Genomic DNA, 14154 nt, shown 5'->3' on the forward strand with positions numbered 1-14154 from the left:
TCAATGCCTATTTTGTAACTTTTGAAACATTGTGGTGGCGAAGGAAAAGGAAACATTTAACTCAATTAAATCATCTAAGTTTATTCAGTGCCATATACAAAAGCAAGTTGCCACTTGCTGTCTAATTACAGCATTAACTGCAGCTGAATGTCAAAGTCAATAAGGTGGACCCCAAAAGGCTAGGTGAAAACGAGGCTGATTTATGGAAGATCTACGCAAATCCTTCACTGAAAAAGATGACATTCACAAAAGCTAAACGCTTCCCATTTGAACAGTGTGATGTTCCAGACAAAAGTAACTGCCATTACTAAATAGTCAAATCCATGTATTTTAATTGTGTAAGATCTTACATTTGTACAATACATGTTTTGCTTATTTGGACAGTGTCTGAAAGACTTGAAAAATGTACATTTCCATGACACCAACACGGAACAATTTTGGTAGCCACAATAAAATATGTAGTCACATCTGTGGAAAGAAACTGTTGCAGGGGGATGATTTTACATAGCAAACAGGATAAGGAAAGCGACCATCAAACAGAAGAGTCCCATAGCTTCAGACAGGGCAAAACCCAGGATGGCATAGGAGAACAGCTGCTGCTTCAGAGATGGGTTCCTATAAACAACAAGTCACCAATAAATCAAGACAATAAAATCACTAGTGTGCAAACTGTTGTTACATATTTTTGCTAAAATTAAAAACAAACCTGGCATAGCCAATAATGAGACTACCAAACACAGTCCCAATTCCAGCACCAGATCCAGCAACTCCAACTGTGGCAGCTCCTGCTCCAATAAACTTGGCAGCAGTGTCAATGTCCCGGCTGATGGCGCTGGTCTGGAACCCTCTCAGAGAGACCTGGGTGAGGGGATTCTGTGGCATCAGAGCAACCGTGCTCTGTAGTGGGAAAGGACAAAATGTCAGAATCTTTAAGGTACAAGTGCAATAAAAGATTAACAATGACAAAGTCAAATATAAAAAACTACGAAAGAACAAGTTGTGGCCTAAAGTTAGGACACGTGCATCAAAATTTCAATATGAAATTCTACCAGAGTAAAAAAAAAAAAGCATTTTCCAGCAACTTCATTAGGTCACACAATTACTCAACTCAATTTAATTACAATGCAGAGAAAATATTGTCAAGCATTAAAATCCTATTTAAAAACAGTAAACAGCTGATGAAAAGCTTAGAATCCTGACCTCTGTTTTGGCCTCAGGCCTGGACAGTACAGAGGCAGACAGGGGTCTGTAAAGAGCCCGGGAACCAGCACGCACCTGCAAAAACAGAACATGAAAACATTTTTTTTTAAGTTACATTTAATTTATTTTAATGGCAGAAAACCTGTCCTCGTTATCACATACAAGTGCACATGAAAGGTACCTTGAATGCCAACTGTGGCAATCAAGCAGTCTCCCAATGTTGTTTACACTAACAAGTTTATTTAAATAGTACATCAGCAATTAAAATGTCCTCAGTTTCCATTACTGTAGAATTTGTTAGATATTATTGCAGAGTACATAGATTAGCTTATTAAAAGATCTGTATCCGGTAACATGACCTTGTAGATAGGAAAGTGTCTGGGCTACAAACACCTGACAGTATGGTCAATGAGCGATGAACATGTAAACTAATTACTTTGAATGTAAATGCTTTTAATTCTTGCAGCACGGTTAGCTACGTTGGGCTAACAATGAGTTTACATGACCTTACCCAAAAACATTCATTAAAGATTTCCGCTAAGAGTAAGAGCTATTGTAGTAGAACATTTTGACTTAAGAGCCCTAAAACACAGCTCATGCAAACGTTAATGTACTGCTTTCTGTGAGAGAGCCTGGGCTGGTTTTAGCATTAGCTGCTGGCTAACCCTGCAGGCCTAGTCGGTGGATACCCTTGGCATCAAGCTAGTCAAGTTCAATCGGAGGCCTACATCTTAAATCGTAACTATAACTAAGCAGTTCGGATAGGAGATTTTTAACTCACCAGAGACGGCGTGGACACAAACTTTGCACAGGCATACATCTTGTACTTTAGGTAGTTTTAACCGGTTCGGTCAAATCTGGTAGAAGCCCGGGTCTCTCTGAAGAAGGAAGAGCGGAGAGAAGTAAGGTCAAATGGCTGTAAAAATGCCCAACTTACAAAATAAAGACATTTGAATGTCTATTCATATCCATCCTGCATGCTGTTCACACTTGTATAGAGCAAAGAGAAGCTAAGCGAGAGGATGAATATAGATTTATGAAAATTCGCTTCTCATTCAAACTGCCATTACAGACTTACCGACTGCAGAGGTCGAACCACAGTGGAGGAGAGAGAGCGCCTGCGCGTCGTGATGTACAAGAGTCCCGGATGTGAGTGGAAGGTCACGTCACGAAAACTTTATTGAAAATTAACACAAGACAAAGCAGCATAGTCAAAGCAAATGGAAGATGTTTAAAAAACAAAAATGGCCAAAGATGAATGTTCATATATTCACGAACATTCATGGCTATTTTTGTTCATATGAACATTCACCTTTGGCCATTTTTGTTCTTTAAACATCTTCCACTTAGGTTTGGAAGGTTGTAAGGTCGGGTGGAGGGAGGGTTGGAATTAGGGTTTGAAGAAGGTTCGAAATTAGGGTTGGAAGGTCGATTGAAAAAATTGTTGAAGGAGGGTTGGAATTAAGCCGAGAGGTTTGGAAGGACGTTTGGAAGGTGTGTGAACCCTTAGAACTAGTTGGCCAGTGTAGCTTGATGCTACAGTGACCAGAATCACCCATGTTTTTTTTTCTTTTCCAGAAAACTGAGGAGAAAGCGAAAAAAAACTTGAAGAGGGATTTTATGAAACCCGTAATAAACTATCTGAAACAAACAGAATTGAAGGATATGACTACATTTTAAAGTTTCAATGGCATTTCTAGCTGAAAGTATGTGGAAGTAGTTAGCTTTGAAAGAGCGCAAAGGTTTTAGCTGAATTTTTCAGAAATTATAGGACGTTCCATTCATTTCAATGCTTAATATTAGGAGATATCAATAACAATATACACAGCCGTAATTTTCTGAAACAGCAAAAGTTGAATGGCTGAAATAGCACAAAGTATGCAGAAATAGTTTACTGGGAAAATGTGTACGGAAGAAGTGGAGGAATGCCTACAGCATCCACACTAATTACTGTTACAACCTAAAAATAAATTTTGTTTCAACATACATTTATAACAAGATACATTTTGTAAATTGCATCTTCGGTCTTGTTATTCCTGTCAAGTTGCTTTAATTTTAACAGTAAAACAGGAAACTGTCCCTTCAAAATATAAACATCAAACTTCAAACAGGAAGTTAATCATAGTTAAAATAAAAAAAGGCAAAATTTAAAAAAAGAAACGCAAGCAAATAAAGAAATTAACTCAGTGTTATTCACAACTACTTTTCACCTTTGCTTGATTAAAAACAGTTTGACAGTGCTATTCTTAATTTAGCTCGGTTTTTGTGTACTCTACCCAGTGGAAATGCTTTTCTTTATCAGGAACATGAATGCTACAGACCCTGAAAGACATATGACAGGGCAATACTGAAAAAAAAAAAAACACTGTCAGAGGGAGCAATAAATTTCTAAAGAAATTAAATCTTTCATTTTCTGTCTATTTCACAACTGTAAACTAAATGCTGGTTTCTCATCTTAGCAGAATCTGTGGCAGCTCTCGTCAACATCTGAAGTATTAGATATAGACATCTTGCACTAATATGATTGCATCTTTCAGTCATGTGTCAGGTGCTTCTTGTTTCCTAAGACAAGACCTTTTGAGATTCAAGTGCTTTAGATATATTTCTTTTATCTACCATGGCTTACACTGGTCCAATTTAATTATTTTCTAAAGACATTCTGCAAACCATGCAGGTTTCTGCGAGTCTCAAAATAAAAAATTTTTCTTTCAAAAGAAAAAAATAAATAAACCAACAACCTGTTTTCAACTGTCACCTGCTCAATTTAGCATTGTGTCCGGAGCGGCTGATGGCTCAGGGTGATATCTTTGTGACTTGCAGGTTGATGGTGGAGCTGCAGGCTACCAGCAGTAGGCAGATTTATAATCGTGATGAATGACTCCGCAGCAGCTGGTCTGTGATGGAAAGGTAATGAGCAAAGGGAGCCTGCCTCTGCTGCACACTAGGCTTAAAGGGAGGAGAGTCCCAGTGGCTCCTCAGGTATGATCTTTTCAGTTTCACAATGAACATAAAGCCACAGATTCCTTACCTCTTAGGCAGTGAGGAGAATCAGCTGGTGCATCACATGCAGTATGAACCAATCACTGAAGAAGACAGTGACAAATCTTATTCATTAGGATAGCAAACAACAGCTGAATTCTATTCTACTTTGTTTTTGTTTTTCTCTGTTCTGGCTCTCACCATTTTATTCTACTTTGTCATTGGTCTAACATGATTCCAAGCATGTTTATTTTGTAAAGTTTACACACCAGAATGAATCGTAATAATAAGGTACATGGCCTTCAGTGATGAGTTTTTGTAGTCTTCTGTGAGAAAGTAGTTTATTTTACAGGATATGCTGATTTGCAACAGTAAACAAAGCATGAATAACCAAAGATGCTGGTTTAGACGCATTGGGTTAGCAGGTTGCTCCCAAAGAACCTTTAAACACAGGAGCATCTTTAAAAAGTTGGGATATCAGCAAAAAGGTCAAAAGTGTCACTTCAAATAGTGAAGCTATTAGATATAGGCATTAGCTTTATTGCTGTTATTTTAATAACTATAGCTAATAAAAAAAATCTGTTAGATTTTAAAATTCTACACTTTCCACTCTTCCTCTGATCTCTAGGGCCTTGACACAAGATGCAGAACTGGTTTTCATTTGAAGAGAGGACTTTGGACCACTGAGGAACAGTCAATTGCTTTTCTCTTTAGTCCAGCTAAAACACTTCTGAGACAGTCTGTGGTTCAGTCATAGTGACTGCCTTATGCATCTCCCCAAAAATATTGAAATGAGATTTGCTTCACAACCCACTCAATACTGCAGTTATACCTGCTTCATGTGCACTTTTTTCTATGAGATTTGTTTCCACTTAATTTTCCAGTGAATCTACTTAGGTATTTAACTTTTTAACTTAACTTGTTTTTTTTTTCCAGATTACTAAAATAAATTCACCTTTCAAAGCTTTTCTAATTTATTGAGAAACTTTACATTTTCATTGCACTGCTCTTAGATTTGCTCCAAAAATTCCTGAAGTTCAAACGTAAAAGATATATCAATTATTTTACATTTAAAATTGAAACTTTGTACCTGATTTAGAGAACTGAATTTTATACTGTTGTTTTAAATGTGTATGTATATGTATCTTTTTATTAAGATGTGTAAAAAAACAACAACAACAACAACAAAAAAAACAAATAAAGAAACGTTGAAATTAAATAATGAAAAGTTTTATTATTCAACTGCATACCCAAGCCATGCAAGTTGCATACTTATGTGGAGATAAAGAGTGAAAAAAAAAAACAGGTGCAAGTCTTTGTGATTTATAATCTCATCTAGTGAAGGTTAATGCACGTTATGTTTTTTTTTTCATCAGTACAATCTCACATTTTTTTCCGCATTTGTCAATTAATAAACTTTAGCAACAGTTTTAGGGCTAAAAAAAAGTTTTGTTGTTCTACTAAAGATCCAGAAGAGGGCGCAATGGTGTCTGATGTGTTCATTGCCTTTGTTACTGGGGTTATAATAACCCCAGTAACTACAAGGTGAAACATGATTTTATTCCTTTAAAATGTTTCCAGCAGGCGAGAAAACAGAATATTTGTATTATTGATCTCAGTATTAACATAAGGATGTAAAAAAAAATATTCTCTCCTTTGGTTCTATACTAAAATCTATATTGTTTGATAAAAATCTTTTTGTGTGGTGCGAGAGGATTTTCAAAGCAAAATTACCATAAAATATATTCAATGTTCTTAATTTCTAGTAATGCAAGATGTAAAACCAAAGAGTGAACACTGGGCCAGAGTGTAATGCAGCATCTTATAGGTCACATCTAACCAAATGGTAAAACATGAACATCTACACTGCATTAATTGCAAGACAGCACATATCAAAGTGGCCATTAACTACCTGAGGTCAATGTCATACTATCTAATTAACCGGCCAGCGGCTGTGTGGTCCCTACATGGCTGTGGAAGGTGGAGAGTGTAGCCCATCCCACTTCACCACGCCACCCTTTACCCACCTTTTACTTCCCCCACTTTAGCCGGCATGCACGCACTCGCTGTCTGAGTTCTTGCATAGACTGCTGTGAGACATTCCATTTGCATGCCCGCCCCATCAAGCTGGATGCACTCAGACTGGTAATAAAAGGCATTGACCTCCTTAACCTTTATGAATTACAATTTGTGCCTGCAGCACGTCCTGTCAGAGGCCTCAGAAAAGCAGGCACCTCAGTCGGAGAGTGTGCGTGTTGTTTTGCAGTTGTTAAGGAGAGGGGAAAAGGTTTTTACAGCTCCTCGTCGGAGCTTCTGACAAGCAGCTAGGAGGCGGCCTGACAGCACAAGCAGGGTAGGGAGGGACTGCGATGCTGCTGATGGCTCCGTGTTAATCTCCATGGCTGGATGCTGCTCAGAGCTGAGCAGGTTTCTGTCTTTGTCAAGAGCAGGGGCTGCAGTTTAGCTCTGTGTCTTCGCCATCCATAGCCATTCAAGCTTTTCTGTGGGAGCACTTGTTGATTTAGGCTGGAAAATTACTTCTTTGACTTTGATTTATTATCTCTGCTTATTTGACAATTACCGTAATGCTTTTTTTGTGTGAAAAAGCAAACTACCATGAAGCAGACCTGTTCTGCTTGTTAAAGGCATCAAAACTAAGAACTCGCACTACTTTTGACAATTTGCTTCTGCACTGAAGTAGGTGTAAACTCCAAGATAAATACATGTGGTTTGGTGATTTAAGTGGAATGTCCTCTATTCTTTCCCATTTTGAAGAGAACCTTAAAGCAGTGGGCCAGTGAAATCATTAATCACAAATGAAAGCTTACTTGGAGCAACAGTAATTCTGGCACCAGTGATTTAGATAAAAATAATTTCTGAACATTATTCCCAATGAATACATTGATGCAATGATGGCTTTTCTCAATATTCAAAACATATATCCACATTTGAAATCATTCTAAAACTAATAATAGTGAATGACTTGTACTGGGCTGCACAGTGACACAGTTGGTAGCACTGTTGCCTTGCAGAAAGAAGGTCCTGGGTTTGACTCTGGGTTCTTTTTCCTACAGTCCAAAAAACATGGCTGTCAGGTAAATTGGTCTCTCTAAATTCACTCTAGGTGTGAGTGTGTGTGCATGGTTGCGTGTCCTGTCCTGTCGCCCTGAGACAGACTGGTGACCAGTCCAGGGTGTACCCTGCCTCTTGCCCAGAACGTTAGCTGGAGATGGGCAGCAGCACCTCCTGACCCCACTAGGGACAAGGGTGTTAGAAAATGGATGGGTGAATGATTTGTAATTGTATAGCACTTTATTTAGCCTAAGATAACACATTTTTGATTTAGAGACTTATCATCCAGTGATGCATAATAAAGAAGGGTTGGTAAATTATATGAAGTTACAACTAAGTTTTGAAAAGTTCCAGATTTGGAAGGTCAACATCACCAGTCATACAGCTGCTACATTTGAAGTCTATTTAAGGCAGATTTTATTCAGAAATCTGCAGCACGAACCTTATAGTTGCAGGTTTCCGAAGATTGATATTTCAAAGTAACCTTGGCTTCCTACACCTCAGCAGAACCACAAGCTTTCGCCTCCATGCCATGCTGCACTGATGCAGTAATTCAAGCAAAAGGAGAACCAGTCATGTATTGAATACATCCAAATGAGCATACTTCTCCAAAACCTTACTTTTTTGTTGAAAATAGCAACAGAAAATATCTTTTCTAAGAAGTTGAATTATGTGATTTCATCATCTGTAAGCCATAATAATCAAAATTACAGGAATAAAAGGCTTGAAATGTTTCACTTTGTATAATGTATGGATATAATAGTTTCACTTTAATTAGGAGAATGTTGGTAAAAATGTGTGTGCGTGTGTGTGTAGGAGATGGTGGAGTTATATGTCACAGTTTAAAAGGTTATGTTTTATTCCACAAAGTACAACAAAAATACACCAAAAGAGCAACACATACCAACAATGAGGCATGGAAATGGCATGATTATGGTCTATAGTTACTTTTCTTCAGTTGAAAATTATATATTTTTTTCCAATCAGAATTAATTTTAATACAGTTCAAAACATTTTGAACCAAACCTTTCAGTTGATTGCTTGTAAGCTGAAGATTAAATCTTTCAGCATAACAGCAAATTTCACTCAAGCAGTCAACAAACGACTGACTTCAGATAAAGAAAAGTGATGGTTTTGGATAGTTAAAACCCAAATCTGATGGAAATAAGGGCTGTAGCCAAAAATCTTCATTACACTTTTATTTCTATTTATGTTCATATGAGAAGTCACATCATGATACTTTTACACACTTTCCATTATTCTGTGAGAATCCCCCACAGGCTCATGCCTCATGACAACTGTAATAACCTAACCAAGACTCCAACAAGCAAATCATTCTTGGAGAAGCTCGATTGTGTTTTAGATTGTTTTTTAAGCCATCCATAGTTGATCTATTGTCTTGCAAACTGAAACTTAGGAGTGACTGCAGACTGAGATACACCATAATTCTTATCTGCAACATTGTACACACCATACAGTGTCTGTCTATCAAATCCATTCTCCATATGCGGTCCTTAACAACCTTCTGTCTGCTAAAACAAACATGCGTACCGTACGTATGCAGGGCATCTGAAAAAAAAAAACAGACAACAGCACAGTGTAGCCGCGGACCGCAGAGTGAGGTCAAGCAGACTCCTCTGACTGTTTTTCATCTTGCTGTCATGAGTTTTGGGAGGCTTTCGCTAAAGTTTCATAAGCCATTTGATTGTAAATTTTAGTGACCTTAAAGTCACTGGAGAAAGCAGAGATCCGTAAACCAATCATCGCTCGGCTGCCCCTGTCAGCCACGCTCCTGTTCACACGAGGACTGACTGAATTTCCTGATGTTGAACAAAGAGAGGAGACAGGATTAAAGCTCAGTTCATGCTTGTATTTGTGAGAACATCGTACCAGTTTGAAACTTTATTTAAGATCCAGCTCATATTGGAGGAATAATGCCTCTGCTAAGGAATTATTCTATAAAAATCTGTCTTTTCCCTTGAATACTCACAGGGCATCCAGTAAAAAAAAAAAAAAAAGAAAGACAGGATAAAGACAAATCATTCTGCAGGATTCAACATTCTATAACCACTTCCAGCTACTCTGCTCAGCAGCAGCACAAACATAAGTGTTATTATGGATCTGCTTCTAAATTAATTTGAGGAATGTTAATGTTTTTTAAATCTTTCTGACATTAAGAATGTCTGGTGATTTTTTTTAAATTGACTTGTAACTGTATCTATATAGTAGTTGAGTGGCTTCTATGAGCAGCTGGTTGAAGGATGTCTCCTGTGATAAATTTCACAAGTTTGGTTGAACCTCCACCTGATTATACGCCTGTTCTCCAGTTTGCTCAGGAACAGAGGCTGCATGCGTTAACAAGGTTTGTGCTCATCACTGCAGTGATTATTAACTGTGTTACCTGGAAGAAAGGTTTTAGCATAGATGAACATGAAATGAAGTGAAAATGGTCATTTGGTGAAAAATTACTGCTGTTTGCTATACTTAAATGGTTCAGTGATTTTTCTGGTTATTACGTCTCGTTTCAAGCTTATAAGGGTAACATGAGTGAACAAATTTCCACACAGTGACTTGAGATATCTTTAGCCACCAGAAATATTATCAAACAGGCAAATTAATCTTGGGTGGCAGCCATCTTACTGTGCGGGAAGGGGATATGCAAAAACAGTGCCAAAAACACTCGATGCATCCGTTCACTTTGATACACGGTAAAAAATTGTTTGCCTTTGTCCCATCTCATCACACCTGAGCACCAATGCACCTGGATTAAACCGGAGGGGAGACAGTGGCAGGTAGCATTTTTACTTCCTTGTGTGCTGACAAGTTACAATAATACAAATAACATAAAGTGGCTCCAACAGTGACTTATAATTAGCCACATAGCTTCTTTAAAAAAGCTCTTAAACTCAAAATATGTGTACTGGTCATTATCAAAATTACCCAAACAATAGTAGATTTGAGGATTATTACTCATAAGCTGATCTTTACCAGCATGCTCACTCAGCAGTCATATGGAGTACTGTTGATTTTTATGGGGTGCATGTGGCTGTATTTTACTGTGCTTAATTAAAGCTCTTTAAACTAGGATTAACGTTTCGGAGCAATAATCCATTATATAAAGCCTTCCCTGAATTATGCATCCACCATCCAGTTGCTGTATACCGGAGTTGCAATACTAGGGTGTCAGAATCGCTGCTGTCACAACAGCATTTAGTGAAAGAGAGCCCTTCCTGCTTTTAATGACCTGACCTACATCCCAGTTCAGAGAGCTAATAAAGGCAGTCTGGTGTAGGTCCTGGAGCTGCACAGTGTCACTCACAGATGCTCAACTCAGCAAGATCCGGAATGCTCAATTAGTTTCTTTTATAGGTCCCATTAATATGCATTAACTCTCTTTCCAGTGTGCAGGCAGAGTCAAATACAAGGTGCTGGCAACATGTCAGGTAGGCAGGAGAAGTTTTTCCACACCATTAACAAAAAAATATTAAGTTTTGAACCCCTTTCACATTTTGTCACTTTAGAGCTACAAACGTCAGTAGAATTAATTAGAATTTTATGTTTCCAACAGAATTAACATTAAAATGATGACACATAAATCTTGAAATAGAGCTCCCTGAAACAATATTTTGTGCAACCACTTCTGCAGATGGAAACTCTAACTAGCTTCTGTTTGCCTGCTACGGTGCATACCCACAGCATGACGCTGCCATCACTATTTGTCAGTATGGGAGTGGTGACTTTCAAATAAGCTTTTTTGCTGTAGTGTTTTACCTGTAGGTGTTTGCTGTTTCTCCTAAATGACTGTGGAAATCTATACTTTATATAGCTTTTGTTAAACAGTGGCCTTCTTTTTTTTTGTCACTCATCCATAAAGGCCAGGTTTGTAGAGCTGGTAGTTGGTTGTCCTCTCAACAGATTCAACAGATCCATGCCATCTGAGCCAGGGATCTTTGCAGATCCTCCAGATTTGCAATGGACAAAGGTGAACCCCCAGTATTCAGGGAGGTCTGGACTCTGGAAACTAGAATTGCTTACAAATAGCTAAGACCTGTGAATACCTGGGATCCCCTCAAAAACACATAACTGTCTACATGAACAGTTCAGACACCAAATATACCAAATATGCTTTAATACACACAGTGGGAAACCATCTCAGCATTACTGCAAAAGCTAATGTCCTGGGTCTTTCTTATCTCTTCAGAGTATAGAAGTTACAGCCAATCATTGCCAGGGATACAGTAATGCCAATAGCATGAAAAGTACCATTGTGCCAATGTATTTCAGCTGCCTAAGTTACATTTTCTTTCAAGTATGTAACAGCCTGTCAAACATTTACAAGTTAGGCTCCAGGGAAATATCCACAAATTTAAGTGAATTATTGGAATTATGTTCCACAGAAAAATCTGCAAATACTAAACCAAGAAGAGGGAGTCCAATATGCCTTGTTGCATCCCTGATTAATGTTCTCCTTGACCAGAGCAGCCAGGTGACAGCTATGTCTTGACTGGTCTGCTGTAAAGATTTGCAATATAAGAACACCAGGGATATATGATGACAATGATTGTGATCAAGGAACGAACGACATAAAAAAAAAGCTCCCTTTTTGAAGTCTCTCTGTGTTGCAGTTCTTGGTCTTTGAGCAGCTCTTGTACAATCCGGACCATTCCTCCCACACAATAAACTAATCTGGCCCACAGCACACTTGAATCAATCATGGCACTTTATTATCCTGTCACTACTCTGTTTCCTGCATGTGTATTTACCCCGTCCATGGCCCTGCAATTGTGGCTGTTCAGTGTACATTAAGGCGGACATAATTGAGATTGTGGGAGGCCCATAGTAGAGGGCTCAACCTCTTGTCGTTAATCTGTCATATCGTCACGAGTCACGGCGGTGGTGACCTATGAGAGGCTCCATTTTGGAAGTTTAGCTGAAGGCGCTTTCATGACAGAGGGGTATCACCTATTTTAAGTTTTATTAGTTTGCCACCTACAGAGACCCCCAACAAAGTGTGATCTATTGGCCCACCTCTGGCTTTAATTTTCTGATCTTATCTTAGTTTATGCTCAGATGGGACTCTATTAATCCTCATCTCCTCTACATTTAGTAAAGGTTTTGATGATTCAGGTTAATAAAGATCTGACTTATTTCAAAGTGTTGGAATGAATTATAAGTACAAAAAACTCTTAGGAGCAGCAGTCATGCTCCATATAATGAAAACTTAATTCTGCTTTTTGTAACATACCAGATTATACAGGCAATCAATTTGAATTAATTGGAGAATCTTCAGATTTCAGCACTCTCTTTAAATTAGATCACAGACGGCTGTGCAGAAAATTTACCTTCGTTTTGTGCAAATTAAAGCTGTGGGAAAGCATTCGCAGAATAACAAGATATAAATGAATGCAATCGTAATGTTGGAAAAGGTACTTTTTGCAATCACAGCCCATGTTAGAAATAATAGCTAAATCTCGCCTCAGCTGCCTGTTATTAATTACCTGGCAAATAGAACCTGTCTGTTTTCAAACTGAGTTATAGTGGAGGCGAGAGATCACCAAAGAAAATTAAACAGCAATCAAAGTACATTTCTATCATCATAATTCTGATTGTCAGCATCACCTTTCCCGAGATTGCGCACAGCAGCATAACAAACCCAGTTTTTTTTTATTAAGTGCTTCAATTTTCTGCTGTTCATATTTCATATTTATGCCGTATTACAAACTCGTCACGTGTGCATTCCGCCCTGTTTTCTTTGCTTGTATAAAGCAAGATTTATTAGACATGCAGAATGCGGCCATGAAACTGGATCTAATGGATAGTTAGAGAAACCGTAGCTTGTGGCATCTTATCATATGTGGCAGAATATGTTGACATCACTCTGAAGCAGCAGCAGGAGCAATAACATGAGACTATGTGGAGGGTTTTTTATCACATAATGCATTTCAGACTTGATTTTTCACTGCTGAGATTCAAAAACCAATTGGTTAAAGCCTTAAAGAGGATGTTAAGTTTCTGGTTATGGCTCTTTAGACTGTAGCGTCCTTTATACTCTGGGGTTATATCAGCTTGGAGACCCATAAGTTATGAAATGTCAGGATCCTATGCATTCTAATTGACTGTGGAACAGTTAATGGCTCTGGAAATTCAGCCGCTTGACGTCTTATTCCCCCGTGTGCCGTTTCGCAGCCAAGCCCATGAGCCTCAATTAAATGACAAAATAGGCCCATTCTTGAAGATAACAACAATAAAAATACGAGCCTATAAGGCGATGATATCAGGTCTTAGCTTGAATCAACAATGCCGGCAGCTTGAAAATAGCTAAGACACTGAAGGGAGCTTGTTTTTCTGGTGAGAGGTTTTTTATCTATCAGGTATAATTTTTCAATTAGTCCTTAAATGTATGTTCGATAAAATATCAAATACGTGCCCTGCAATTTTCTGAATTGCTGAATAGCTTAAAATGTGTTTTTTTTTCTTTGAGAAGAACAGAATATTGTTAAGTTAGAAAGTGAGTTGTATGCACTCTGTAGATACACAACCCCAGTCAGAAATTAGCATGAATTTATATACAGTTCTCATTTATTTTGGGAACTTAGTGATGCATTTATATTGTTATTCTTCTAAAGTGTGGATGAATACATTTTAATTTATTGTGGTGGAAATTATACTTGCATTTTTAGGGTGAAGTACATTCAACCCCCCCCCCAAAAAAAAAAAAAAAAAAAAAAAAAAAGAATCCATAATACAATAAAACTCCATAAGGAGATTTATGTAGTAATCAGCAAATTTCAAGTTGGTCAGTTTGGAAGGTTTTAGGGATCCAGTGCTTAGAACATGGACAGAGTTGTGTTTTTCAACAGGACAACAATCTCAAACAGATATAACGCTGGTTTTGTAATGGAG

General features: G+C 38.0%; 1 protein-coding gene across 1 annotated transcript; it reads right to left on the reverse strand.

The window, feature by feature from the left end:
* Positions 1 to 315: 315 nt before the first annotated feature.
* atp5mc3a (ATP synthase membrane subunit c locus 3a) lies at positions 316 to 4278 on the reverse strand. The gene is made up of 7 exons (XM_044132421.1): positions 4229 to 4278; positions 3956 to 4094; positions 2279 to 2375; positions 1982 to 2078; positions 1201 to 1275; positions 707 to 897; positions 316 to 615 (listed from the first exon to the last, which is right to left on the reverse strand). Exons 4-7 carry the CDS (start codon positions 2018 to 2020, stop codon positions 501 to 503), a joined length of 420 nt encoding a protein of 139 aa, XP_043988356.1. The 5' UTR covers positions 2021 to 2078; positions 2279 to 2375; positions 3956 to 4094; positions 4229 to 4278; the 3' UTR covers positions 316 to 500.
* Positions 4279 to 14154: the final 9876 nt, after the last annotated feature.

Source organism: Gambusia affinis, linkage group LG11 (assembly GCF_019740435.1).
Source record: "Gambusia affinis linkage group LG11, SWU_Gaff_1.0, whole genome shotgun sequence".
NCBI lineage: Eukaryota > Metazoa > Chordata > Actinopteri > Cyprinodontiformes > Poeciliidae > Gambusia > Gambusia affinis.

Excerpts from the sequence above, each read along its gene's own strand:
- atp5mc3a (XM_044132421.1), bottom strand. The coding sequence starts at position 2,020 with ATGTATGCCTGTGCAAAGTTTGTGTCCACGCCGTCTCTG. Across the intron at positions 898-1,200 it reads GGCCTGAGGCCAAAACAGAG|AGCACGGTTGCTCTGATGCC; the intron begins GTCAGGATTCTA and ends TTCCCACTACAG. Across the intron at positions 616-706 it reads CTCATTATTGGCTATGCCAG|GAACCCATCTCTGAAGCAGC; the intron begins GTTTGTTTTTAA and ends TGTTGTTTATAG.